The following is a 27,441-nucleotide window of genomic DNA, read 5'->3' as shown; positions in this document are numbered from 1 at the left end:
TGATAGTAGCTGGAATACGACAGGTATGGATTACTGCGTGAAACCAAGTTTAGGGTTGCAACGTAAATTCGAAGCCCTCCCGATGAGTGACAAAACTGTCTGAGGGAAGCATCAAGGAACTTAAGTAACTCTTGTGAGAGCGGCACCTCGTAAACACTGTTTAAAGTGATAACGAACCGAACACGCTGCGACTCACATGCTTTACATTATGCGATAGTGCAGGTCTGGCAAGCATTTTGCAGTCACTTATCGCAGCTGTATAATTCAAGGGATACGTCTGTTCCTACGTTAATGAGTATTGCAGCCCATTTGGAATACCTGTACACTAAGCTGTGTGTCGAAAGGACTTTAATCTTTCCTTCTGTGGAACAGATGGTGGTGAATTAAGTTAAACACAGTTACGGAAAGAACAGAATTTTCACCTTCAAGCGCCTTACTCTTAGAGTGTTATATGGTGCTGGGACACATTCGTAGCGGCAGTCACGTAGGAAGAAGGGCTGACTTGGTGTGATAGTGACGGAACGCCGGACACTATCTCCAAGCAGTATGATACGCCGGGAACTTCGACAGAAACGTGACAACCAATCTCAGTTCCTGTGTAGCATCCTCACCAAGTTCAAACGAAACGCCATCGAGAAGCAGTTATCTGAAAGGAAAAGAAAACGGTTTTTGGCAATGTGATTTTTCCGAAGCAAAGCACTGCAGCAAAAATCTGAAAATTCGGAACATCACTGACAAAAAAACGAGAAAAATAGTACAGGATTTTGAGAGATGTGGTGATATGCAACATAACAAATAACTGGATTTATAGCAAGTGCAAATCAAATTTCGTAGTGCGCTACAGATGACATGGCATTTAAAAAAAGTGGGGAACGAGGCGTATTTTTTGCTACAGTTTCGCAATTTCACCGTGAACAAGTATTTTCCGTGCCAAACCAAACCCAACAATTTGACAAGATCCCGCAGCATCATGAAGTTCGTTACTAGACCGGATATTACTCCTGAAGCCGTCCGGAGAACCAGAGTATTGGAGTTTTTAAACTAAAAGCGACACGTCCCAGATTCGCGCGGATGGCAGGAAGCAACTACGGCAGGACGAATCGTCTGGCTTAACAGTAATAAGTTATACACACAAATATTCTTTGTGAACCAATCTGTCTGTTACTGAAAACCATATTAAAATCCCTACGGTAGTTCACGGTTCAGCCTTTAAATAAAGACTGAAAAACGGACGGGAAGCTTAAGTTTATAATGTGTATAGTAGTTATGACCTCCAGTTTTACTAATGAGGTCGATGCCAATATGGTGTTCAGTAGGGCCTAAAGTCTTTTCAGGATTGATTTACTTCAAATAGGTCTATCAGTGGCCAATGAAAAGACGCCTGAAGGTGTTCTCCAGAGCGTTGCGCACTGGTGCAGCGCACAGTTTCATTCTGTTAGGGAGTTGCACAACAATGTACTCTCAACTGCAAACTAAAACGTTGCTCAACGACACTCATTCTTTCTGGAGTTGGAAAAGTGGGAAAGAGGTGCCAACGGATTTCAGTTTTTCAAGTACTGTATGTATGCACTTACAGAAATAACTTTGTTCCACTCTGCATAACGTCCAAAAGACGAACTAAACAACAGAACTTAACGCATACATTGTAAGCAGATGATCATCGGTACGCTTCCTGCTGGTTAGCGATTGCTCAAGGGTTGGAAAGTTTGTGCCACAATTAAGATTCAGCCCCACTCGTAACGAAGATCAGAATTTATTTACAACTACATAACAAGATTGAAATGCTATCTTCAGAGAATGTTGAAACAATTTTAATAGTGGTAACAATATTTCGATTAATACAGAACAAGAGCCTTCAGGCTTTGAAATAACAATTGAAAAATTATTCTGATGTGATAATTGCAAACCATCGCTCAAATTGACTGCAATTTAACAAGAATTATCAAGCGGTTTTTAGACTTTTCAGAAATTGTTATTAACCTTACTAATTAGGAACCCGTAAGGAGGAAGATCAAATGGTCCAAGAACGGCACCGAAGTTAAAATAGAAGTTTACCAACACGAGCAGTTACAGAGTAACAATAGTATCATAAATAGAGAAACATCAGAATTAGCGCAAATCGGCTTAGCCGCGCAGGAGACAACATACTATCACGTCCTGCGCCAACTGACTAACCGACCCGCCACACTGACCTCTGGGTAAAGCACGGGAGCAGAATATGGTTATAACAGACAATATTTCTTAGAAAGACACACAAAAATTCGAATTCAAGGCTCCGATCGCAATATTTAGTGTAGGACAGATCGACGAAACAAAACCTTCAGGTGAGCTAGCTAAGAACAAATGAGTAGCTCGTTTTAACATTTTATCTGTCTCTCCTACCCCCGACAGTGAACAACTCGCGACAAGCTCCAGAAAGAGGTCAGGTTAGGCAATGACAAAATTTAACACGCGAGAAGAGATCGCACAAAAGTAGCAGAAAGTGGCGAAAAATTTAAGTAGGTTCGCTCACACCGCTTTTAAAACTGAACGAGTACACCGCAGGACGAATGCACTGCCGTTCTACCGGCTTGCCGACCTTTGTGGCCGAGCGGTTCTAGGCGCTTCAGTCCGGAACCGCGCTGCTGCTACGGTCGCAAGTTCGAATCCTGCCCCGGGCATGGATGTGTGTGATGTTCTTAGGTTAATTAGGTTTAAGTAGTTCTAAGTCTAGGGGATTGATGACCTCAGATGTTAAGTCCCATAGTGCTCAGAGCCATTTGAACCATCTACCGGCTTTTGGACTTCAATCTTCCAGGGAAAAGGAAGCAATTTACACAACAGAGCGGCCCCAAGCAAGTAGGCCTGCTCTCTTTCACAGTTTAATATGCGCAAATATAACAGTAAAATCAATATCCACTGCACTATTGTCTTACACAGAAAATAATTAGCAACGCTAATACGACCAGGACCCCCATATTAACGGCAAAGTAGGTGCGAGCATTATGACCTGTCTGACATAGAATACCTCAGAGTGGACAGAAGTACCGCTAATCTGCGAACACTTACAATAGAGGGAGGCTGAGCTGAACCATATATCGGCTAGCGATAGTACAACTATCGACCGTTACTGCGGAGGCTGAACTATCTGTCAAATTAACCTGCGTCGGCAACCACTTGACTGCAGCACAGAAGTCGAACCGTTGTTCGAATAATTCCACATAAAGTATGTCCTCACCGGGTCCTTAGTGGCCGTTGAAGACAGCTGATCTGGGTGGCGGCGGCAGGAATGTCAGCGGACGTAATTCCAGCAGGTCACACCTCCAACAGGCGACCCTACTGCAGATAGACCAGAGCCTTCGGACCGCTTTGCATTGTTCCAACCCGTGTCACACTCTCCACGCCCCGCGTCTTGAGAGATCACGTCGTCTTCTATGGGACGCAGGAGTCTTAGAAGCCAGAAGGCCACGGGCCAATACTGCACCGCTTCGGTCAGCAACCGCCACTGAGCTCGCTCCGTTCCGCTTCGCCCCGCGCCGTATTGTCAAATCCCCCTTTTCCAGCACACTCTGACGTATTCCGCACACCAGAATCGTTGCCTCAAAGATGTTCTACGATTTGTCGATGGGTCTTGGCACGACTCAATCATATTTGGCATCTGACGTCCGAAGATTTATTAACTGTTGGAACACCATCACTGTTACACGCCTGAAGGATTGTTAATATTTAAAAAAATAGCGGGAATCCGATATTGAAAAAAATATCGTTACTGGCCCGTGGTGTATCTACGGAAACCATTTATATATCGACGGAAAAAATATGGACGCACCGGCCGTTAAAAAATATCAGGTGTACATTGTAAACATGCTTCCAGTTTTAGAGCTGTATATTTAAGTACTGATTTATTATTAGATATGCTGGACATCAACAAGCTATCAGCCTGCTTATCCCTCTTAGAGCAAGAACTGAAAGGGAAACAATGCAGGTTCATGCTTGGCAATAACCACTTTCGTACCCATGGTAACTGCATGTAAGTGGCAAGGTTTTGCTACATGTCGGATTTGTGTGCAACACTTCATGTCGACTTCCATATATTTTTCATTTCTGCAAACGCCAACGAAATAGCTATCGTAGTGTCAAAATTGCGTGGAGAAATTAAACGTTGCATTTTCTGTTGGTAGCGCCGAGCGTCAATTACGTAAGCATTTCCTCTCACACGTCTCCTCACCTCGCAAAGAACAGTCTTGTCATTTAAGTTTCTGTTCACCAGTTTCAGAGCTTTTGAAGAATCCAGATCTGAAGAAATAACACACTAGTTGAATTATTATTATTATTATTATTATTATTATTATTATTATTATTTAAACGCAACTAGTGTGCTGTTTCTTCACACCGGAAGCCACGTTGCTCCATTCACCGTTCCCCGTCCCCAATGCAATCGGATTATTACTTTATTCCATCTATCCTTCACACTGTCATATAGTGTCTGGACGTGAAGAAACCTCAAAAGTAGTACTACAGTTTCAAATATATTACCGAACATTGCGAAAAAATTTATATAAAAAATATATGGGCACTCGATATTGCTATTTCGACATTTATATGTAGCTGAAAATTTTATCGGCGACATATATCGATCAGTTTGAACCACCTCTGTACAAGTGACTTATAAGAACTAAGTATGATTCGAACATCTAACAGCGATGTTGTTGCGGCAATTCACAAGTTTCCAGAGGTTAGATTAGTTGCACTGTTATACTGTTGAGACGATGGATCTTCTGAAAATTACACACATCAAAAAAAGTTTACCATCGCCCTAGTTCTCAGAATTCCTGAAGATAGACGTTGACTGTGGATATTGTATCACAGACACAGTCCCTTTGACTGTTTAGAGATATCACTAAACCCGCCCAAAGCTGTAAACAACTATCCATGATCAGCGCCTATTAGACGGAGGGGGGTCCGACAGCCGATCAGTTCCAGTCAATCCACCAGGAAGGAGGTAGACGGCTCGTGTTGCCTGTAGCTCAACCATGCCTAGACGGTCAATACCGCGGTTCGATCGCGTCCGCATTGTTACTTTGTGCCAGGTAGGTCTCTCAACAAGGGAAGTGTCCAGGCGTCTTGGAATGAACCAGAGAGATGTTGTTTGGACATGGAGTAGATACAGAGAGACAGGAACTGTCGATGACATGCCTCGCTCAGGCCGCCCAAGGGCCACTACTGCGGTGGATGACCGCTACCTACGGATTATGGCTCGGAGGAACCCTGACAGCAACGCCAGAACGTTGAATAATGCTTTTCGTGCAGCCACAGGACTCAAACTGTACGCAATAGGCTGCATGATGCGCAACTTCACTCACGACGTCAATGGCGAGGTCCATCTTTGTAACCACGACACCATGCAGCGCGGTACAGATGGGCCCAACAACATGCTGAATGAACTGCTCAGGATTGGCATCACGTTATCTTCACCGATGAGTGTCACATATGCCTTCAATCAGACAATCGCCGGAAACCTGTTTGGAGGCAACCCGGCCAGGCTGAACGCCTTAGACACCCTGTCCAGCGAGTGGAGCAAGGTGGAGGTTCCCTGCTGTTTTGGGGTGGCACTATGTGGGGCCGACGTACGCCGCTGGTGGCCATGGCAGGCGCCGTAAGGGCTGTAAGATACGTGAACGCCATCCTCCGACTGATAGTGCAACCGTATCGGCAGCATATTGCCGAGGCATTCGTCTTCATGGACGACAATTCGCGCCCTCATCGTGCACATCTTGTGAATGACTTCCTCCCGGTTAACGACATCGCTCGACTAGAGTGGCCAGCATGTTGTCCACACATGAACCCTATCGACATGTCTGGGATAGAATGAAAAGGGCGGTTTTGGACGACGTGACCCACTAACCACCCTGAGGGATCTACGCCGAATCGTCGTTGAAGAGTGGGACATTCTGGACAAACAGTGCCTTGAGGAACTTGTGGATAGTATGCCACGACGAATACAGGCATCCATCAATTCAAGAGGACGTGCTACTGGGTATTAGAGGTACCTGTGTGTACAGCAATCTGGACCACCACCTCTCAAGGTCTCGCTGTATGGTGGTACAACATGCAATGTGTGGTTTTCATGAGCAATAAAAAGGGTGGAAATGATGTTTTTATGTGTGTATTTAAATTGTATGTATTGAGTTCTGGTCTCTGTGTTTTTGACATTATGTGAAGTGGAATAGAGCGTCATGTATGGATCCATGCAGGTACTGTAACTGAGAAACTTCTTGTGCCTGACGATGATTAGCAACTATCGAAACAAGAAGCAGCAATAAGAGATCTTCATAGACACTGACACCTGTACAACATGATTTTCGGTGCACTTCTCATAGCAGTTAAGGATAATATCGACGTCCCGCACTTCACATTGTTTGCTTTCATCCCTTCTTTTTTCACATCATAAATTTTCATAGCGATTTGCATCGGGAGACTGGTGAGCTTCACTTGTTAACCACAATATTACGTGATATGAGAAGACGCTCCATTCCGCAGAATGTCTTGGCTTGTTACGAGCGGTCCAAACTACTCGTCAGTTCTTTGTCAATTTTTATCAATGAATATGCTCATTTCATCAGTGTGTTATTTCCGTAATCCTATTACATTATCCGCGTGAGAAGTCAATTCATACTGAAAAACTAGATAGCAGGAGAAAATGCTCACCCGAGCTCCCAGAAAGAAGTGTTTCTGAACCTGTCGAAAGATGTTAGGCGATAAGTTTGAGCACTTCGTCCCTTAGCAACAACATAGTGGAGCTCTGTTTATATTAAAAACGTTTGATGCTCCCACTAAAAGGGTATACACGGATAAATAATTCAGTGCAAGAGAATTTCTATGCAGTGACACTAACAAAGAAGGGTGGAAATACGAAACGAGCGATGAAGAGGGGAGGTGCCTTGGTCGGAATGTATCACATGACTCCAGTTCCAAAAATGGATCGAAAAAATCAGATGTGACCAATACATAGAAGATGTAAGATGGTCACAATTCATTCAAGCAGAAGGGATCGTTTTTAATTCGTTCGTGGAGTGGTCTGAGTTTTCATCGAACATGGCATTCCATTGTATCCAGTTCATTATATTTATAGACTAGAGGAATCTTACGGACAAGATAACATTTGCACTGCCAGTCTTTGCATGTGATGACAAACGCCTGAAAAATAGAAAAAGGTTTGATATAGAAAAATCAAGTTCTGTCGTAATCCGGGAATTATAATGTACATTTTTATAAATAGCTACATATCGACACTGTGATTGCAAGTTACCGCGTACTTGACTTTTCTCTCAGAGTTACGTGTGCACACCAAACCGGATTGGCGAGTTGTACATCGCACGGAAAATTTTCCTCTCCTTCTCTTACCTTTTCGAGCGAACTACACATGCGTACAGGCTCAACAACCACCTAGATGTCGATATACCCAACACTCATATCCTGCAAACCAGTGCAGAAGTTAGTCAGATCGTCCTTGTGGTAATATCAAACACCGACTTGCCACAAAACAGGCTTTGAAGAGTCAGCAAGACGTAAATGTGCATGCTTCGCTGTGCTGGGAACGGTAGAAGACACTTAGTTGTGCTGAACATCTGCAGATTATACAGTGATAGCATGCTGTTTTAACCGTTGTCAGTATATGAGTACCACGTAAAATCAATGAGTCAATAAATTACAATTCAATAAAATAATAATTGTATGTGATATTACGAGCTTCTACCTCTTTCCACTAGGAGCCGCAGTGTTTTGTAAACCACACCGAGCACACAAAACGACCCTCGGATTCCGGTGCTCACCATCATAATCCTGTTTCAGACGTCAGGTTTACTGTTTACTTAGCCCACAGTGAGTGTAGTGTCTTAAGAGGGCCTTGGTGGTCTAGTGGTAAAGTGCATGCCTGCAATCCAAAACGTCGTAGGATCGAATCCCAGACAGACCTCGGAATATTTCAAACTGCATTTAACTTACCCTTCACCTCTTCATTGTGAAGATCGTCAGAAACTACACGTGGCTCGGATTCCACGTTAAATAATTGGTCCCATCTCCGCGGTAGGATTACTAGGGTAGGTTAGACACCATAAGTAGAGACGCTGTACTTAGTACTTCCCATGTTTGTCGCAGAGAACTAATAAGGCGTGAACGGTTGAAAATATCGAAATAAAATGTTCGACAAAGTGGCAGTATTTTTCAGTATGGTTGATTTCAGTACCGAAATCTCCATACTCAGGGTGAGTCACTAACTATTGCTACCAAGAATAACTCCGAAAGTATGATAGGAACTGAAAAGTTTGTGGCACATAAGTTACATGGAACCACGGGGGGCCATAATATGACGTTGGTTTTTTGTTTGGTAGGTGGTTTTGTTTGCTAGGTGGTTTTGTTTGCTAGGTGGGGTCGCTTGAGATTTGAAGGTCAACTTGTTTTTTTAAATGGTATGGAATACTTTGGTACGTATTTTCTGATAGCGGCTATCGACACGAATCCAATGATGTGTAACAGTAAGATCTTTGAAGGTCAACAAAGGTCAAAAATGTCCATTTACAGTAGGTGTTTGAAGTGGTGACCATTTGTATCAATGCAATTCTACAATCTTCTTATCATGGATTGAGTGTTATTCGTTATCACTTCGGCACTTATTGAAGCACATGCTCTGACAATTGTCTCTCGCATATCTTCAGGTGTAGTTGGAACGTCTTTATAAACAATGCCTGTCTTTTAATGAATTGAAGCACGTTAAGTACCTGACAAATAAAAATATTAACTTTCTTTAAATTCTGACTTGGGATAATTAGGAATGACGGCTACGTTAAAGAAAATTGGGGCCTCTTTTCATGAAATATAGCTTCTTTGATCCTATTGTTAACGCTTTTGTACAAATTATCGAACAGTTTCAGTAGCGACTTTAAAGGAGGTACGGCCTACAGTAGCTTGAAAGGTAGTTATTTTGGTAATCAATAAACTGACCGAGAAATTTGATGCTGTTTCCTTTTGGAAAACAATGTGTAAATAACGACCGGACTTCGTGTATGTGAAACTGCAGGTTCTATCAGAATTTAAAGACAAAATATAGTTGCGCATGAAATGGCGCTTGAAAGTAACGCGGACCAAAAGAAAAACTCCCGTATTTAATTATTCCGCAATTACTGATCTCGTAAGCAAGAAGTGGTATTTTAAATGAAAAACAATAAATTTAACAATATATTTTCAAAGTAATCGACACACACACACACACACACACACACACACACACACACACACACACTTGGTCATCACAGCGTTTAACCGATGGTTATGACGGTGAAATAAAAAAAAAATACATAATACTTTTATGTGATTTCTATACATTTAGTTATTCACGAAATCTGATTAAAAATTTATTCTCCAAATAAGAATTGCAGCTGAACACTTAACAGTGAAACAAGCAAAAAAAAAAAAAAACTGAAATCAAAAAGTTAGGTCGAGGACCCTTGTACACTGGTTTATAATCACCCACGTCGATGATCTTTGTCCATTTAGAGATTATTTTTATGACTACACCTCTGATATCTCTGATACAGTTCATATATCCGTAAAGTTTTATACTTTTCGTTTGTGAACTTTACAGCGTGTTTCCACAGATTTACATTAATAAAATTCAGGGGAAAAGTGTGTTCAAAAATTGTTCAAATGACTCTGAGCACTATGGGACTTAACATCTATGTTCATCAGTCCCCTAAAACTTAGAACTACTTAAACCTAACTAACCTAAGGACATCACACAACACCCAGTCATCACGAGGCAGAGAAAATCCCTGACCCCGCCGGGAATCGAACCCGGGAACCCGGGCGTGGGAAGCGAGAACGCTACCGCACGACCACGAGCTGCGGACAATTGAAACTCACAAGAGGACAAAAAACCGGGATGTTACAGTGAATATAACACAAGGGTCAGATGCCGGGTGGGATTTTTCTCGCCATTGGATGAGCCCTGCGAGACCTGTCGTCTGCCCTGACGTAAGCACCAGTCTAATCCATACATTTCTCCATAAATTCCTTGTTGACTGTGGCATCAGCATTGCCCTCAGTGCCTCGGTCCTACCGCTCCTACATACTTTTGTCATCGTAACACATACTCTTGAGCATATCTGTTCCTGCACTGGAGAGTTCTTTCTCATCTGCAGCGACTCCTTGAGCAATATTTAAGCTACCGACCATGGTTACCCTCGCCATCTCTTGGTCAAGGCTATCCAGATTCCTTGTACGACCTTGAACAGTGGGGACGCTCAATGACCTTCGTCTGGACACGGAGCCACGTTGGGTTCCCAGCGAATGAACTTAGCCAAACTGGCTACCAGTTAGCTCACTCCTGAGATTGGTATGCCAAGAACAGACCTCAATCAGTATTAAGCCGTCAAGTTTTAGGAATCTGGAATACAAATGACTCACTGTGGCTTCACCAAACGAAATATGGGTGATTAAGGAGACTACGACTGTGTGGAGGTCCTCCACGCAGGCCTCTCGCAAGGACTCAACCGTCCTTTGCCGGCTCCCCATTGATCATATTTGGCTGACTCATGGTCATCTCCTCCGTTGTGAGGACCCACCCCACTGTCATTGACCGTTTTACGGTGGTCCACATTTTGCTAGACTGTCCCCAACCTAGCCACCCAGTGGCGGACTCTGACTCTCTCTGACTTGGTACACCTGGTATTAGGAGATGATGCCTCAGCGGCTGACTTAGCTTTACATTTTATTCGTGAAGGGGGCTTTTACCAGTCTCTTTAAGGGAGCTCCACGCCCATTGAGGGGTTGGCAGAACACACTGTTGCCTCCTCTGCACAGACTGTATCTGTCTGGGTTCGGTTGTCCATCCGGCCCTCACCCTACCAGCTCCTTCGCTCTTCCTTCTTCCCCTTCTTGTTCATATTATGTGTATCTTTTTGTTTTGCCATGTCCATGTTGTTAATCTTCCCTGGGCAATTTCTGAGCTGGTAAGTGGCGGGAATGTATGTCCCCCCATTGTATTCTACTATCAGGAGCTTCCGGCTGCTCCCTAAATAGGGCACCTCGCCTGCCTTACTTCCTATATCCCCTCTTTCTTCTTTTCTGCCCTTTATCTAGCCTTCGTTGACCTTTGGTAGACGTTGGAGTTTTCTTCCGCTGGGTTTTGCGCAGTAGGCCATCTCTGATATACAGTCTTGTAGACCTGTCTGTTCGAGGAAAGAGGGACTGATGGCCCAGTAGTTTGGTCATTTTAATCAGCCTTCCAGCCAGAATGCATACTTCGCGGACGTCACTAATTCTGGATGAACAACCTCTGAATCGGGGGGCCGATGACCCTGTTCAGTTCCTTAACCCCCAATCAATCAACCAACCATCCAAGGCATAAGCAGCCGCGGTAAATTTATAATTGATTGTTTATTACAGTTACAGCTGCGATATTATACAGTGTAGCATCTGTTTCGGCCGTTAAAAGCTGTTTTCAAATCTACTACAAATGAATGTAAAATGACAAATATACAAAAAGCGCTGTTACTTTTTGAAACAGGTAATTAACTGTATTACATGGTAACTGAATGGACAGTGTCTCGAAAAGAGGATATAAGATGAACATCAACAAAAGCAAAACGAGGATAATGGAATGTAGTCAAATTAAATCGGGTGATGCTGAGGGAATCAGATTAGGAAATGAGACACTTAAAGTAGTAAAGGAGTTTTGCTATTTGGGGAGCAAAATAACTGATGATGGTCAAAGTAGAGAGGATATAAAATGTATACTGGCAATGGGAAAGAAAGCGTTTCTGAAGAAGAGACATTTGTTAACATCGAGTATAGATTTAAGTGTCAGGGAGTCATTTCTGAAAGTATTTGTATGGCGTGTAGCCATGTATGGAAGTGAAACATGGACGATAAATAGTTTGGACAAGAAGAGAATAGAAGCTTTCGAAATGTGGTGTTACAGAAGAATGCTGAAGATTAGATGGGTAGATCACATAACTAACGAGGAGGTATTGAATAGGATTGGGGAGAAGAGAAGTTTGTGGCACAACTTGACGAGAAGAAGGGATCGGTTGGTAGGACATGTTTTGAGGCATCAAGGGATCACAAATTTAGCATTGGAGGGCAGCGTGGAGGGTAAAAATCGTAGAGGGAGACCAAGAGATGAATACACTAAGCAGATTCAGAAGGATGTAGGTTGCAGTAGGTACTGGGAGATGAAGCAGCTTGCACAGGATAGAGTAGCATGGAGAGCTGCATCAGACCAGTCTCAGGACTGAAGACAACAACAACAACAACAACAACAACAACAACATGGTAACTGTAACTACAAGAAATAAACAGTTACTAACGATTTAAGAAGACTTAACCGTGACTCTCTTCTTTCTTTCCTTGCGATTTTCTTCCCTTCTTCCTCTCCTCCCGTCAGTCTCGTCCTTTACTCATACCCCATTAGCGTAAATTTAAAGTCTTTAAAATTTCACTGTCTCGTGTTGTCGCAATGTTTACTTGTACAGTTTACGTTTACAAGAGTATCCTGAAGATGGTTCCCTGCCGGAGAAGTAAGCGCGCCAAGTTGTGCGGACGCGTCGTGTCACGCGTATAGCTTACCATCGGTGTCGTTTCGCAGTGCGTAGGCGTGACCGAGAGTGCGTGTTCACATTACGCGCCGTCGGGTGGTGCCTTCTCTCCGTCGTACTCAGTGCGTACAGAACACCCAGACGCGTTTCGCAGAAGGATCTCCTTTCAGTTTCGCAAAAGCATGAAATCCTATCCTCGCCGCTACCTCCCTCGTTTCGATTACGTGGGATAGATAAAGGCGGTGTAGGCCAATTTTCACTTCAGATTCATTTCCTCCATAAAACTAAGGATGTCCCTAACTGAAAGGTTGGTTCGTACACTACGTGGCAACTCAAAGTGTTATCACCGCGAAAAATTAAGTTACATAATTAATTTTGTAAATGTTTGCAGGCACATGTCCGCAGTGGAGTACCCCGCGGTAATTCGTGTTAACCAGCAGCAGTGCTTGACGCAGCTGCAACATCTCTGCCGTTGCCAAACACGAATTACTGCGTGGTACTCCATTTCGGTTTGGCCCCTCTTGCACCGTCCTATACTACTGTGACGCGTGTACCAAAACTGCGGACATGTACTTGCAAACATTTGTAAAATTAGTTCCGTAGTTTTATTCTTTCGCGGTGATAATTAACACTTTGGATATCCCGTCGCATAGTACTACACTAACAAGGAGACCGTACGGACTTCCCCTCACCAATCTGATTCGTATTGAGAGCGTATGTAGGGCACGACTCCAACTTAAACATACAGTGCGTTTAAAATAAATTGCGACTTTTGACAGTTCAGCACGGAGCGAGTGGAGGGAAAGCGTAGTTGCCTGCATGTTTAGCGAACGTCAGCAGATGACCACACACGGAGATCGGCAGGGTCTCTTGACTGCGTGTAAACCAAGCTGGCCGATCTAAGATCTTTCTGAAACGATTTTAAAGGAACTATTCGCTAATAAGCTCTCATTCTCTCACATCCTGTAGTTTAAGTTGTCAGCTTCGTGACGAACCACCTATTATTTCGTTAATGGTCATAGCTACTGTGATGTTTCGCTAGTAGGTAAATTAATTCATTCTACTACAAGAAGTTCTTAATTGCAGTGAAAAATAGGTGCCGCTGTGAATTTGTGTTTCATGCGTGTTAGGCTACATGTCGCTGGTATTAAATGTAGATAATATATTGAATTGGTCTTTAAACTTACCAGGATATAGCTGTCTGTTTCTAGTCTTGAGAAAATAGAATGTACATAGAGCGCTCCGGCACCAACTCGTGCGCCAGTGAAAAAACTAGAATGAAATATTCATAAATTCCTCGTATCTCATAAAGTAAAATGAACAGCTTATAGTGTGTGACTTTAAACTCGCGAAAGTGAAGTAAATGATTGGAGTCGTTGCTTTTGCACAGGCCTGCTGCAGCATCCAAACTGCTGTCGAGATTGTACTACTGTAGTAACTGAAGATCCATGTAATTTGCCAGCTGAAGATGGGTGCAAACCCGAAATGCATATTGGCGTAAATAAAAAAAAACGCATTAAAAAGTGGCTGGTTGCCGTATTTTTTCAGTGAAATATCTCATAAATGTTTTGAGATATCGAAACAAGGTTTCGGTGAATGATAACGATTACGAGGATGTTTTGCCATATAATTAATATGCAGAATTTCCATATCTACGGCGATATTCAAGAACTACAGATTTTTCCAAAGAAATAATATAATTATTCAGCGTCATGGTGAAACGAGAACTGCTGTGGGTTTTGTAAAAATGTAAGTCAAAAATTTACACGTTCACTTTTATACTTAGAATTTGCTGTTCCATATACTGAATTGACTTGCATTCATCTGTTAGTTTAATGATACACTATTTCAAGATTGTCCGTCCCCGGTAGCTGAATGGTGAGCCTTTCGGATTGTCAATTCTCTGGGCCCGGGTTCGATTCCCGGCTGGGTCGGGGAATTTTCTCCGCCCAGGAACTGGGTGTCGCCGAAGTGGCGTCAAATTGAAAGACCGGCATCCGGCGAACGGTCTGCCCGACGGGGGCCCTAGCCATACGATTAAATAAACAAAATAAATTTCGGGATTATGTCGCAATTTCAACTGCATTACAATGTCAGTGAGATGAATATTTCTAAACTCCGCTGTGTTTGACAAGAGAAGATTTTAACATGGCAGCAGGAGAAGTTACGTATTCCACAAAACTCGTCCCTGTTCAAAAATGGTTCAAATGGCTCTGAGCACTATGGGACTTAACTTCTAAGGTTATCAGTCTCCTAGAACTTAGAAGTATCTAAACCTAACTAACCTAAGGACATCACACACATCCATGTCCGAGGCAGGATTCGAACCTGCGACGTAGCAGTCGCACGGTTCCGGACTGCGCGCCTAGAACCGCGAGACCACCGCGGCCGGCACTCGTCCCTGTCCTTCATGAATCGCCGGCCGTGTTGCCCGAGCGGTTCTAGGCGCTACCGTCTGGAACCGCGCGACCGCTACGGTCTCAGGTTCGAATCCTGCCTCGGGCATGGATGTGTGTGATGTTCTTAGGTTAGTTAGGTTTAGATACTTCTAAGTTCTTGGGGACTGATAACCTTAGAAGTTAAGTCCCATAGTGCTCAGAGCCATTTGAACCTTCATGAATCGATGTCTACTTAACTGTCTTATTGGTATTATGACTTACAACTCAAGACCAGCTCTGCAATGTAATATTTGCAGTAGCTTCCGTTGTCGGCATTTCAGTCTCAGTGAGCGTAAACCTCTTGCTGTTTCTTGCCACATTACTTTTCACCTAGGCCCATTTAAATGAGTATGATACGGGTGAAGACTAATTAAATTATGTCGTTTACCGTTTCCCAGTTCTCGTGGAGTTTTGGCTTGTACAATACTCAAAGTTCCATTAACTTCGCCTTATACACACTAGGTTAAACTTTATCCCATGGAACATTTCTTTGTACCCATAGCACAATATCCGCTTTCGTCCATTGCATTGTAGTCACAACAGAGTGGTATGGCGTTTTGTCCATTACTGTTGTGAAATTCCGAGGAATGTTTCGCAGCAACAGTTCAACATGCTCTCCGAACGACAATACGAGTTTGGAATTTTCACACAGAGACAGATCATTCGAAATCTTTCCCAGAATAAGCCTTAGCCACACGTGGACCGTCATGGTTTGTGAATGACCTGATAGTTTCATCTAGAATGCTCCACGTGCGTGGCGTGTACGTTCCTATCCGTTAGCGGAGTGTCAATTGCACCATTTAAACAACGCAGAGGAACAGTTTACGTTGGTGTTGCTACCGGTTGTGTGAACCGAACTTTAGCAGTTATCGCAAGCTACTTCCATCGTTGGTTATATGGTTTTATTTACTAAAGAGCGGACTCAGCAGCACCTTTGCCGCGACAAGATATTTTTTTTAGTATTAAAGTTTTGTCACGCACATAATGAGGCTAGTTTAATGTTGCCTGTTGATCAAAATTGTTTACTATGTTGACATTAATACCAAATTAATTGAGCACCTTTCTGAAGAGTGATAGTTGTCGCATAGCGCGAAGCATGTAGCTAAGTTAGTCGTTCGCTCCCCTCGGATTCGTGATGTTTTTACTTGAGAATTACGGTATCACTAAGAGCCACCGTCCTCACGTAAACCTAGTATTATCGTTCACATGACATTTTCATGCCTTTACCTATCCACACGTGGCTTGGTGGTTTACTTAGTTATTTACTTATTCCATGTATCAGATTTCTCGTTACACCTTATGATGTGGAACGTGTCAGAAGAACAAACATAGACTGCTTATGTTGAACTAAATAAAAAAATGAAACACAATATATGTGTACATGGCTGTATGCTTTCCAATAACAAGGTTTATCATTTTACTTTTTTTATTGCAATGACGGGCTATCACTACTCAAGAATTCCTCTCTCGTGTAGGAGGAATTGTTAAGGGGAGAGCTCTTCAGTCTACATTTGAAAACACTTCTGTCAGACATTTTATTTCCATGGCTAGATAGCCAAAGAGTTTTATAGCTGTGTACCGGTATTTCATCCTTTTCTGTGCCACAATTGGGCTCATTTATAGGGCAACGCGGATCATTTTTCTTTCTAGTGTTGTATTTGCCTCACCTTCAAACTTAGAGACGAATTGTTCATAACAAATTTCATAAATGAACATGTACATTTCGAGTTCGTGGTTAATATTCCTAGTTCCTTAAACACCGAATGTAATATTTAAGTGTGTAAATAAAAACAAAATTCTAACTGCTTTCTCTTCTGCAATGAATACTTTTGGATTAAATGCGGATTTACCTCAGAAAAGTATTCCGTAAGACATAAATCAACGAAAATTTGCAAAATATGTTAACTTACTGACTTGTATAGCCCTGAAGTTGACATGTCTACTATCTGATTTTCCCACTTTAATTAAATTTTCGTCTGTATGCACAGCTAAGAACTGTCTATCAACTTACGTGTCTGCGAGTTTTATTATGTGTCCGATGTTCGAGAGGGGACCCAAAGATAACCGGAATTTCTTTCTAGGAAGCATATACTTGTTTTCAAACACAACCTCAATCTCCTTGAAGTACTCTCCATTAGCATTAATACACTTGTCCAAACGTTCATTCCAGTGTTCGAAGTACCTTTTAAATTCGGCCTCTTTGATACCTGCTAGCACTATCATGACATTGCGTTTTACGTCTTCCACATCCGCAAAATGCTTCCCTCTGAAGTCACTTTTCATCCCCAGGAATAGGAAGAAGTCCGAGGGCGCTATATGCGACGAATAGGACGCGTGGGTCAAGGTAGTCGTCTTCGCTGAGGCCAAAACTGGCGAACGCTGTATTGGCATGTTGGGCGATGGGATAGAAGTCAGTTTCATCATGGTACCTGCTTCAGAACAACACCCAACACTGCAGACACTATGCCATCTTGCCCTGGACTTTAGGACGAAATCAAGGGTTTGTGGTCAGTCAACAGTGAAATTTGCTGCAATGCAAATAGACATGAAATTTATTTACCTCATAAATGATAACTGTGACCTCCTTCCGTATTTAGGAACAGTTGAGCTGTGCAGCGTTCAGCATTTTGAAGGCGAAGGCAATTTTGTGCTTAGAACCTTCTGGCACAAGACTGTCACAATGTCATGCATTTGTCACCAGTCAGTGGCAGGCGTAGCATATATGGCTTCAGATAAGGAGCTGCCCTGAACCCACCCTTAAGGCACCGGGAAGCCTGTTGACAGATGGCCAACCACACAAATTCAATGCCTTTCTTGCACAGGTGATTGACATATCTGTGCCACATAAGGACTAGACTTAGTATAGTTTGCGATTTCACTAAAAATGGCCGCAAATGTTAAAGGTTAGAAGTTAGATTAGAGCTCATGGTGGTCAAGTGATTAACGTTAGACCTTCGTAAGACAAACGTCTATGAGGCGACGGTTCGACTCGCGCTCAATTTCAAGTTATTTGGTTGCTATTTGTTTTGTTTTGAAAGCAACCGTCCATTCATTTAGTAAGACAGCCAATCAGGCTCCAAGTCTAGGCTGAGATACGAGTGTGTGTGCAGAGCGGCAAGTTAAGTGTTTATCCTTTTTTGTGTTTTACACGTAATGTATTTATTAAATTGTTTGCATTTTTTTTAGTTAAATTCGTTCAGTCTTTAGCGCAATAGTTGATCACTGAACAGCCAGCTATTTAGATCTTTAAAGCGTCAGCGTCCATTCTTGACACCTCAGGAGTGTAGCAAGTCACGTATCAAGGATTGTCTGCTTTTGTAGTTCACTTCTTCAGTTAGTCTTCGCAGTTCAAAAAAATGGTTCAAATGGCTCTGAGCACTATGGGACTCAACTGCTGTGGTCATTAGTCTTCTAGAACTTAGAACTACTTAAACCTAACTAACCTAAGGACATCACACACATCCATACCCGAAGCAGGATTCGAACCTGCGACCGTAGCACTCCCACGGTTCCGGACTGCGCGCCTAGAACCGCGAGACCACCGCGGCCGGCTCTTCGCAGTTCACGAATAGCTGAACGTGCAGTTGGCTACGGTCACCCACCTTCAGGCTGCTGCCTCGGGGTGTAGCTGTGGCGGAGCATCTGGCGCATCACATCGAACACCTCACGTGTGACTTGTTTTACTCTACTTCAGGGGCACCTCCTAGTACACGCGACGCGGTAGATCCTCCCTCACAGCAGGGTGAGTGGCAGGTGTAACGCGTTCACGTCGCTCCAGTCGGAGGACCAATGTTGAGACTGGCCACCTGGCCTCGCCCGTTCACCTTGTGAGTGGAGAGGTGGCCTCTCCTTCAGCAGGCTCCGAGTAGGCACACAAAGGGCGGCGTTTACTGTTTATTGGGAGCTCCAGTGTTAGGTACCTTATGGAACCCCTATGGTAGAAAGCGTTCAGGTATTTGGTGCTGGGGACAAAGAAACTGCACTTTTCCAGTTGAGAGCGTAAAGAATTTTCCTATAGCCTGTTTTAGAAAGTGGTTCAGAGTTCTTGTGATATTCTGCGTCCACTGACCACCTAATGTTAATATCGACCAAGTAATTAACGTAGTTTGTAGTACTTTGAATCTGTTATTCTAGTCCTTTTGAAAAATGGCGAGTGCACTCACAATCCAAAATTATAAATGATTGTACCTGTATAAGCCGAATGATGTGTTTGAAACTAGCAACTGACATGAGGCATCATCAAGTGGCGGGTGGAGATATGCATCCATTAAATCTTCGAATAATAGCGCCCCCTAGCCAGTTTCGTCAACAAATCGTTAGCCTGAGACAGTGGATAGAGATTGGTGTTAGACTGAGAATTAATAGTGGACTCAAAATCACCACCACGACTCGTTTGGTTTTTTAGTGACCACTATAAGCGTCACCCACAGCTTATCATATGCTTGCTACCACAGTCAGGACAGGACTGAAGTTTCTTCAGCATGTACGATGTATGTCTCAGTGCTGAGGAAGGAGGTCATTCTTGGGCTGCCTGGTTGACATTCGAGAGAAGGTCATCCATTGCTGAGGAAAGAGCAGAATAAGCAACGTTCTGAAGCTTCAAGAGACTGGTGATCTGGATGTCCTTCGACTCGTGAGACGTAGGGGCAGGATTGGAGGATTATGAAAGGAGTCATCAGGTGACCAGTGCTTTTGATGCTGACTGACAAATCATGAAACTTGAATTTCGTTTGTAAATGCATGCTGAGTTACCGAAGCAACATCAAAAGATTTAGCAGTTTTAAGCACTTCGCTGATACTGGAATTGGACTTGGCCAAAGCTTTAGCGGTGACCTGCCTGTCAGGATCAAGGTGCGCAATCACATCTCGAATCACTGATTGTACATACAAAGCTTTACAGTTGTGTCTCATGAAACTGCAATAACATGAGGGTCCCTGCAAATATACTGTCCGTGTTGTTTATGAAACCAGTTGAACTGGAGTCCAGATATGATGACATGTGTCTGCCGATCATAATATTCGTTTAAGTATGCACTGAAAGACCGTTTGCTAGGGTCTGAGAGTGGCTGGATTTTCTTCACCATTTCGTATAAAGTACTACTGGAAGACTTCACTTCCTACTAGACATCACTTAAGCAAAACAGTACGACTCAAAATGGTGGAGGTATACTTGCCAACTTGCCAAAGACTCATTGAAGGCACTAAATGGCAGTTGGGACATGGCCACGGCAACCAGCTGGCATGATTGTTGCTGCTCAGCCGTGAGCTGCACGAGAGAAACTTGCTGTTTATGTTGTTGATGGTTCCTTTCCTTGTGAGCTACAAACTGCTGATCCTGTTGTTATGACAGCTGTTGCTGTCAAACATCCAAAAAAAATTGGGTTGCATAACACTGACCTGGATGTGAACTCGTTGCTGTAAACACGATAGGGTAAGAAATTCTTGGCAGCGTTTATAGTCCACTCACTAAAGACCAAAAAGGATAGAATAGGGTAAAAGCTCATTTAGTCACAAATTTTTGTACAGCAGTTGAAGGTAGTGTCATTAACAACCCATAAAAATCCTATCCACTCTAGTGTGAGCTTGGAGGTGAGGGGGAGTGAGGCCATTTAAAGTTCTCTTTGTTATGTTTTTATATGATAACTCTAAAACTGTGACATCTAGTGAAAATGTTTTGCCAAAAACTAAATTTCCTATAAAAAAAATATCCTATACATTTTTTCTCTAGGCCTAATAGTTTGCCTGTTGGAAGAGATTGAAAAATTGCAGATTATCAAAAGATGTGGTTTAATGATATAAAATAACTTTTTATTATTAAATTCAACAAATATTGAATGTGTGCACCTAGTCTCTGCACAGCAGAGCTGCAGTAGTGGATAAATTGTGTTCTGGGCATGTAGCAGGGCAGAGCAGATCCGGGTAGAACGATGCAAGGGAACCTAGGTCACCAGATTTTGTTCATGTGCTTCCCTCCTTCATAGGTCGATAAACTGAAGAGTGAGCAGCTGATTTCCTAGTCTATCTATCCAATTTTATCTATTCCACTACTTCACAAGAAGCAACTACAGGGTGTGTCACAAAGTTATTCTGACTTTCCACAGTGTGCTTTATGAATCAGTGGCAACATAGTGTGCAGAAATGCCCGATGCATGTTTATTTTCCACAAATTGCATTAACATTACATGGAATGCAGATATGAGTTTAGTACCAACGTTGGCAAAGACCTTAATGACCGAAAGCTTTATTTGTGACAGTCTTTTTGTTGTGCCTATCTGCGACTCAGCATCTCCGCTATATGGTCAGTAACAACTTACCTTCTCAATATATTATTGCATTCCATCCTGGATTTTCCATTGTTTGATCAATGCAAGGAGTCGTTATGTACAGAATCCGTGCAAATCTCTGCACGATGTTCCCCTCTGCCAATGAAGAACAGTGTGCAGAGATTTGCTCAGTTTCCGTCCATATCTTTTCCTTGTGTTAGTATTATTAGTAACTCGTATCTGCATTCCATGTAATGTTAATGTGCCAATGGAAAATAAACATGCCTCAGGCATTTTTTCACACTTCATTACCATTGATTCATAAAGTGGACTGGGGAAGGTCAAAATACCTTTGTGACACACCCTGTGTTTAGTTCCTTCTTGGGATGTAGTGAAACAGACAGAGTAGGAAATCAGCTGCTCACTCTGCAGTTTGCAGGTGTATGAAAGAGGGAATCTGGTGATCTACCTTCGCTCGCATCCTTCTATCGTGTTACTTCTACAGAACACAATTTACCCTTTAATATGGCTCTTCTCCACTTAGACCAGGAAAACAAATTTAATGTTTTTTCTTAACCCACTGAATGTAACATTAAAAATAAATTTTGTACCATTAAAACACTATTTTTGGCAATCTGTGATTTTCCCATTCTGTGCAGTGCGGAAAATATCATCATCATCATCATCATCATCATTTAAGACTTATTATGCCTTTCAGCGTTCAGTCTGGAGCATAGCCACCTTTTAAAATTCCTCCATGATCCCCTATTCAGTGCTAACATTGGTGCCTCTTCTGATGTTAAACCTATTACTTCAAAATCATTCTTAACCGAATCCAGGTACCTTCTCCTTGGTCTGCCCCAACTCCTCCTACCCTCTACTGCTGAACCCATGAGTCTCTTGGGTAACCTTGCTTCTCCCATGCGTGTAACATGACTCCACCATCTAAGCCTGTTCATCCTGACTGCTACATCTATAGAGTTCATTCCCAGTTTTTCTTTGATTTCCTCATTCTGGACACCCTCCTACCATTGTTCCCATCTACTAGTACCTGCAATCATCCTACCTACTTTCATACCTGCAATCATCCTACCTACTTTCATATCCGTAACATCAACCTTGTTGATAAGGTAACCTGAATCCACCCAGCTTTCGCTCCCATACAACAAAGTTGGTCGAAAGATTGAATGGTGCACAGATAACTTAGTCTTGGTACTGACTTCCTTCTTGCAGAAGAGAGTAGTCGTAGTTGAGCGCTCACTGCATTAGCTTTCCTACACCTCGCTTCCAGTTCTTTCACTATGTTGCTGTCCTGTGAGAATATGCATCCTAAGTACTTGAAACTGTCCACCTGTTCTAACTTTGTTCCTCCTATTTGGCACTCAATCCGTTTATATTTCTTTCCCACTGACATTACTTTCGTTTTGGAGATGCTAATCTTCATACCATAGTCCTTACATTTCTGATTTAGCTCTGAAATATTACTTTGCAAACTTTCAATCGAATCTGCCATCGACTAAGTCATCCCCATATGCAAGACTGCTTATTTTGTGTTCACATATCTTGATCTCACCCAGCCAGTCTGTTGTTTTCAACATATGATCCATGTGGAAACAGGTTGCAGCCTTGTCTTACCCCTGAAACTACTCTGAACCATGAACTCAATTTACCGTCAACTCTAACTGCTGCCTGACTATCCATGTAAAGACCTTTAATTGCTTGCAAAAGTTTGCCTCCTGTTCCATAATCTCGTAGAACGTACAATAACTTCCTCCTAGGAACCCGGTCATATGCCTTTTCTACATCTATAAAGCATAGATACAGTTCCCTGTTCCACTCCTAACACTTCTCGATTATTTGCCGTAAGCTAAAGATCTGGTCCTGACAACATCTAAGAGGCCTAAACCCACACTGATTTTCATCCAATTGGTCCTCAACTAATACTCGCACTTTCCTTTCAACAATACCTGAGAAGATTTTGCCCACAATGCTGATTAAAGAGATACCTCTGTAGTTGTTACAATCTTTTCTGTTTCCATATTTAAAGATTGGTGTGATTACTGCTTTTGTCCAGTCTGATGGAACTTGTCCCGACTCCCAGGCCATTTCAATTATCCTGTGTAGCCATTTAAGACCTGACGTTCCACTGTATTTGATGAGTTCCGACTTAAGTTCATCCACCCCAGCTGCTTTATTGCACTGCAATCTATTGACCATTTTCTCCACTTCCTCAAATGTGATCCTATTTTCACCAGCATTCCTATCCCATTCTACCTCAAAATCTGAAACATTGCTGATCGTATTTTCACCTACATTGAGCAACTCTTCAAAATATTCCCTCCATCTGCCCAAGACATCCACAGGATTCACCAGCAGTTTTCCTGACCTGTCCAAAATACTTGTCATTTCCTTCTTACCTCCCTTTCGAAGACTGCTAATTACACTGCAGAATGGTTTTCCAGCAGCTTGACCCATAGTCTCCAACCTGTTTCCAAAGTCTTCCCAAGATTTCTTCTTGGATGCTGCAATTATCTGTTTGGCTTTGTTTCTTTCTTCAACATAACTTTCTCTGTCTACCTGAGTTCTAGTATGTAGCCATTTTTGATACGCCTTCTTTTTCCTTTTACAGGCTGCCTTGACGGTGTCATTCCACTAAGCTGTTTGCTTCATCCTACTTTTACACACTACTGTTCCAAGACATTCTTTAGCCACTTCTAGTACTGTGTCCCTGTACCTTGTCAATTCCTTTTCCAATGACTGTAATTGACTACATTCAACTAACTGGTACCTTTCTGAGATCGCTATCATGTACTTGTGCCTGATTTCCTTATCCTGAAGTTTCTCCACTCTTATCCTCCTACATATGGACCTGACCTCCTGCACTTTTGGCCTCACAATCCCAATTTCACTACAGATCAAATAATGATTAGTGTCATCAAAGAATCCCCTGAATACACGTGTGTCCCTCACAGCCTTCCTGAATTTCTGATCTGTTATTATATAGTCAATGACAGATTTGGTTCCTCTGCCTTCCCAAGTATACCGGTGAATGTTCTTATGTTTAAAAAAAGGAGTTTGTGATTACTAAGCCCATACTGGCACAGAAATCCAAGAGTTGTTTCCCGTTCCTGTTGGCCTCCATATCCTCTCCAAATTTACCCATAACCTTTTCATACCCTTCTGTTCGATTTCCAATCCTGGCATTAAAATCACCCTTGAGCAGAACACTGTCCTTGTCCTTTACTCTTACAACTACATCACTGAGTGCCTCATAAAAACTATCCATCTTATCTTGATCTGTCCCTTCACAGTGCGAATATACTGACACAATCCTAATTTTCTTGCTAGACACTGTCAAATCTATCCACATCAGTCGTCGTTTACATAGCTTACTGCAACTACGCTGGGTTCCATTTCTTTCCTGATGTAAAGCCCTACACCCCATTGTGCTGTTCCTGCTTTGACTCCTGACAGTTAGACCTTGTATTCTCACACTTCCTCTTCTTTCTCACCCCTTACCCGAATGTCACTAACAGCTAAAACGTCCAGCCCCATCTTACTTGCAGCCTCTGCCAGCTCTACCTTCTTCCCAGGGTAGCCCCCATTGATATTAATAGCTCCCCATCTCATTACCATTTGTTTGCCAAGTCGTATCTTAGGAGTCCCTGGTTTGTCAGTTAGAGGTGGGACTCCGTCACCTCCAAAGGTCCGAGGCATTTTGCTCTGATTGTTGCCAGCATAATATTTAAAGTATCAGGGAAGCAGGTTGCTAGCCTTACTTGCCCTGAATCCCATTGAGTTTTACCCCTAACGGTTGAGGTACTAAGCAGTGGATTTGGTAGTCTTTGCCGTATGAGCACAAAAGTGACCATGACTCAGAATGTGACAGAGATGCCCAGCCTTATTCCAAAGTAACTGGTATCCCGACTGTCGGTACCACTTACTTGGCCACTCATACGTTGCCCGTGGTTCATGAACTAGGACGTGACTACAGGAATCCACACCATTATAGGTCTAGAAAAAATGTGTATAGTATTTTTTTGTACGAAATTTAATCTAGTTTAATTTCATACTGGGAAAAATTTTTGGTAGAATTTGTGGTTTTCGAGTTATTAAATAAAAACATAACAAAGTGATCTTTAAACGGCCCGACCCCCTCTGAGCCCCAACACTCACACGGCATGGGGCAGGACTTTTTGTACATTGTTCACAACACTCTCTCCTACCACTGTAAAAAGAAAAATTGCACTTCATAGTTTTGAAAGTATTCCAAGTTAACTAAATACAGAAAATAAATACCAGCAGGTCATTTTTGAAAATTTTTAATTCTGCCCTTCTCATCCATACCCCCATCCCTGGTGTGGGGAATTTTACTTCCACAGTATTTTTATGTGAATAATAAGTTAAATCCCTAATGAATTCAGTTGAAATCGCTCCAGGTGTTCCTGAATTATGTTTCCATATTAGCCCCTTTCCATTCTCATGCATGTGGTTCTTAAGCGTATAGTGGTTCTTTCCACATAGTTAATAATGGTTAAACTCCTGATTCTTTTAAGAATCAGACTCCCATGTACAAAACAGCTTCAAGCTTCTGATTCCTTTACAAATAGGTTAAGGTGTTAAATATTTGACATTAAGCATGTAAGTGAGAAAAAGTTTAGAAAATATCTGAAATTATGTTTAAAATTTGTAGGAAGTCACTAAGTGCTCTCATTTTCAAATACAGGATTAATATATCTTAGGTGTTTGCAAACAATTTGTTACTCTTCTTTTTGATATACACCTCATCCCCTCCCCTAAGGGGTAGGTGGTTCTTAGCACACAGTGCTCATTTCCAGATAGTAAATGATACGTATACCAAGTTTGGTTGAAATGGGCCCAGTAGTTTAAGAGTTGCTGAAAATACCCACATACATCAATTTTTATAATATATAGAGATTTTATGAGGTTGGTGGGAATGACACTTTACTGATAATGGAGAATACTCTTGCTTAATATGGATATTTTCCTTATATCTTGCATAACTTTTTTAAATTGTGTGTCTTTGTTGGATCTTATTCAAATAAGACATTATGCTCCTTCTGTTGTGTATAAGAGCTTAATGATACCCATAAAGTTGTGAAATACTGCTGTCTTCAAAGTATTACATGTGGACGCTGTATTATATTGAGTTTCTTTGTGTTTCAGATTGTTAATGGAAAAGATGGGGATTTTGGACGTGAGAGGTACAAGGATTTCACTTTTGATTATTCTTATTGGTCATTTGACTCATCTGATGCCCACTACGTTTCTCAGAAAAAGGTTAGGTATTTCATATTACTCTATATATTTTGACTTAATAAAACAAGACAAGTTTATACTATTAAGAGTAATAAATTTCAAACATTTGGAAAATTATAAATTTATGTTTTATGATCGAAAATTGTACAGATTGTTGTTCTTTATTTTTGTTTAGACTACTGCAAGAAAAAGTTTCTGAACTTAGCATGACATAGTCAAAAATTTGTAAATTTCTTGTGTTTAGTTTATTTTTTCATTGTTTAGGTCTTCGAAGACTTGGGTACAGATGTTATTGAAAGTGCCTTTGAAGGCTATAATGCTTGTGTATTTGCATATGGGCAAACAGGCAGTGGAAAAACATTTACAATGATGGGATCTCCGGTATGTACCGTAAGATCTGGAATTTGTGTATTGTAGCCTTTACTTATTTTATTATTGGGATACTTAGAATAATCTATGTATGCTGCTTTTAAAAATTTTAGGTGTCTTCCGTTCAGAGCCATAAGATATACATGAATATATGTATTTTGTGTTAATTATATATAGTGTATTAAAACAAAGAAATTTATGCATAACAAGCTGCAGATGCTAGTCAGTTTATCATTTCCATTTTGTTGCACATTTTTGATCAGAAATTAATAATTACTTGTTCCTTTCAAACAAAAGCTATTTTTTAAACATAAGTTTTACATGTGCTACAAAAATTCACTGTTGAATAATTTTATTTGGTATATTTCAATTTAGTCACATAAAACAATGTTTACCTAACTTCAGGTGCATTGTTGAAAGCCTTTGAAAGTTTGAGGTACTTGATAGCATGTGAATCTGAATAGACATCAAAAATTACCACCAATTAAAAAATGATTAGACCTAAAATACTTACGTAAG

The 27,441-nt window shown here is 41.8% G+C and overlaps 1 protein-coding gene across 2 annotated transcripts in view; it reads left to right on the top strand.

Moving 5' to 3' along the window:
* The window catches only part of LOC126335375 (kinesin-like protein Klp98A), a 386,747-nt gene that overhangs the window by 208,514 nt on the left and 150,792 nt on the right, over positions 1-27,441 (top strand). For both annotated transcript variants that reach the window (XM_049998589.1, XM_049998598.1), the window contains exons 3-4: positions 26,461-26,574; positions 26,818-26,934. In XM_049998589.1, the coding sequence (XP_049854546.1) occupies positions 26,461-26,574; positions 26,818-26,934 (231 nt within the window). The remainder of the gene's footprint in view (positions 1-26,460; positions 26,575-26,817; positions 26,935-27,441) is intronic.

Source organism: Schistocerca gregaria, chromosome 1 (assembly GCF_023897955.1).
Source record: "Schistocerca gregaria isolate iqSchGreg1 chromosome 1, iqSchGreg1.2, whole genome shotgun sequence".
NCBI lineage: Eukaryota > Metazoa > Arthropoda > Insecta > Orthoptera > Acrididae > Schistocerca > Schistocerca gregaria.
The sequence above is the reverse complement of the archived record's forward strand: the minus strand, read 5'-3'. Positions and strand labels throughout refer to the sequence as shown.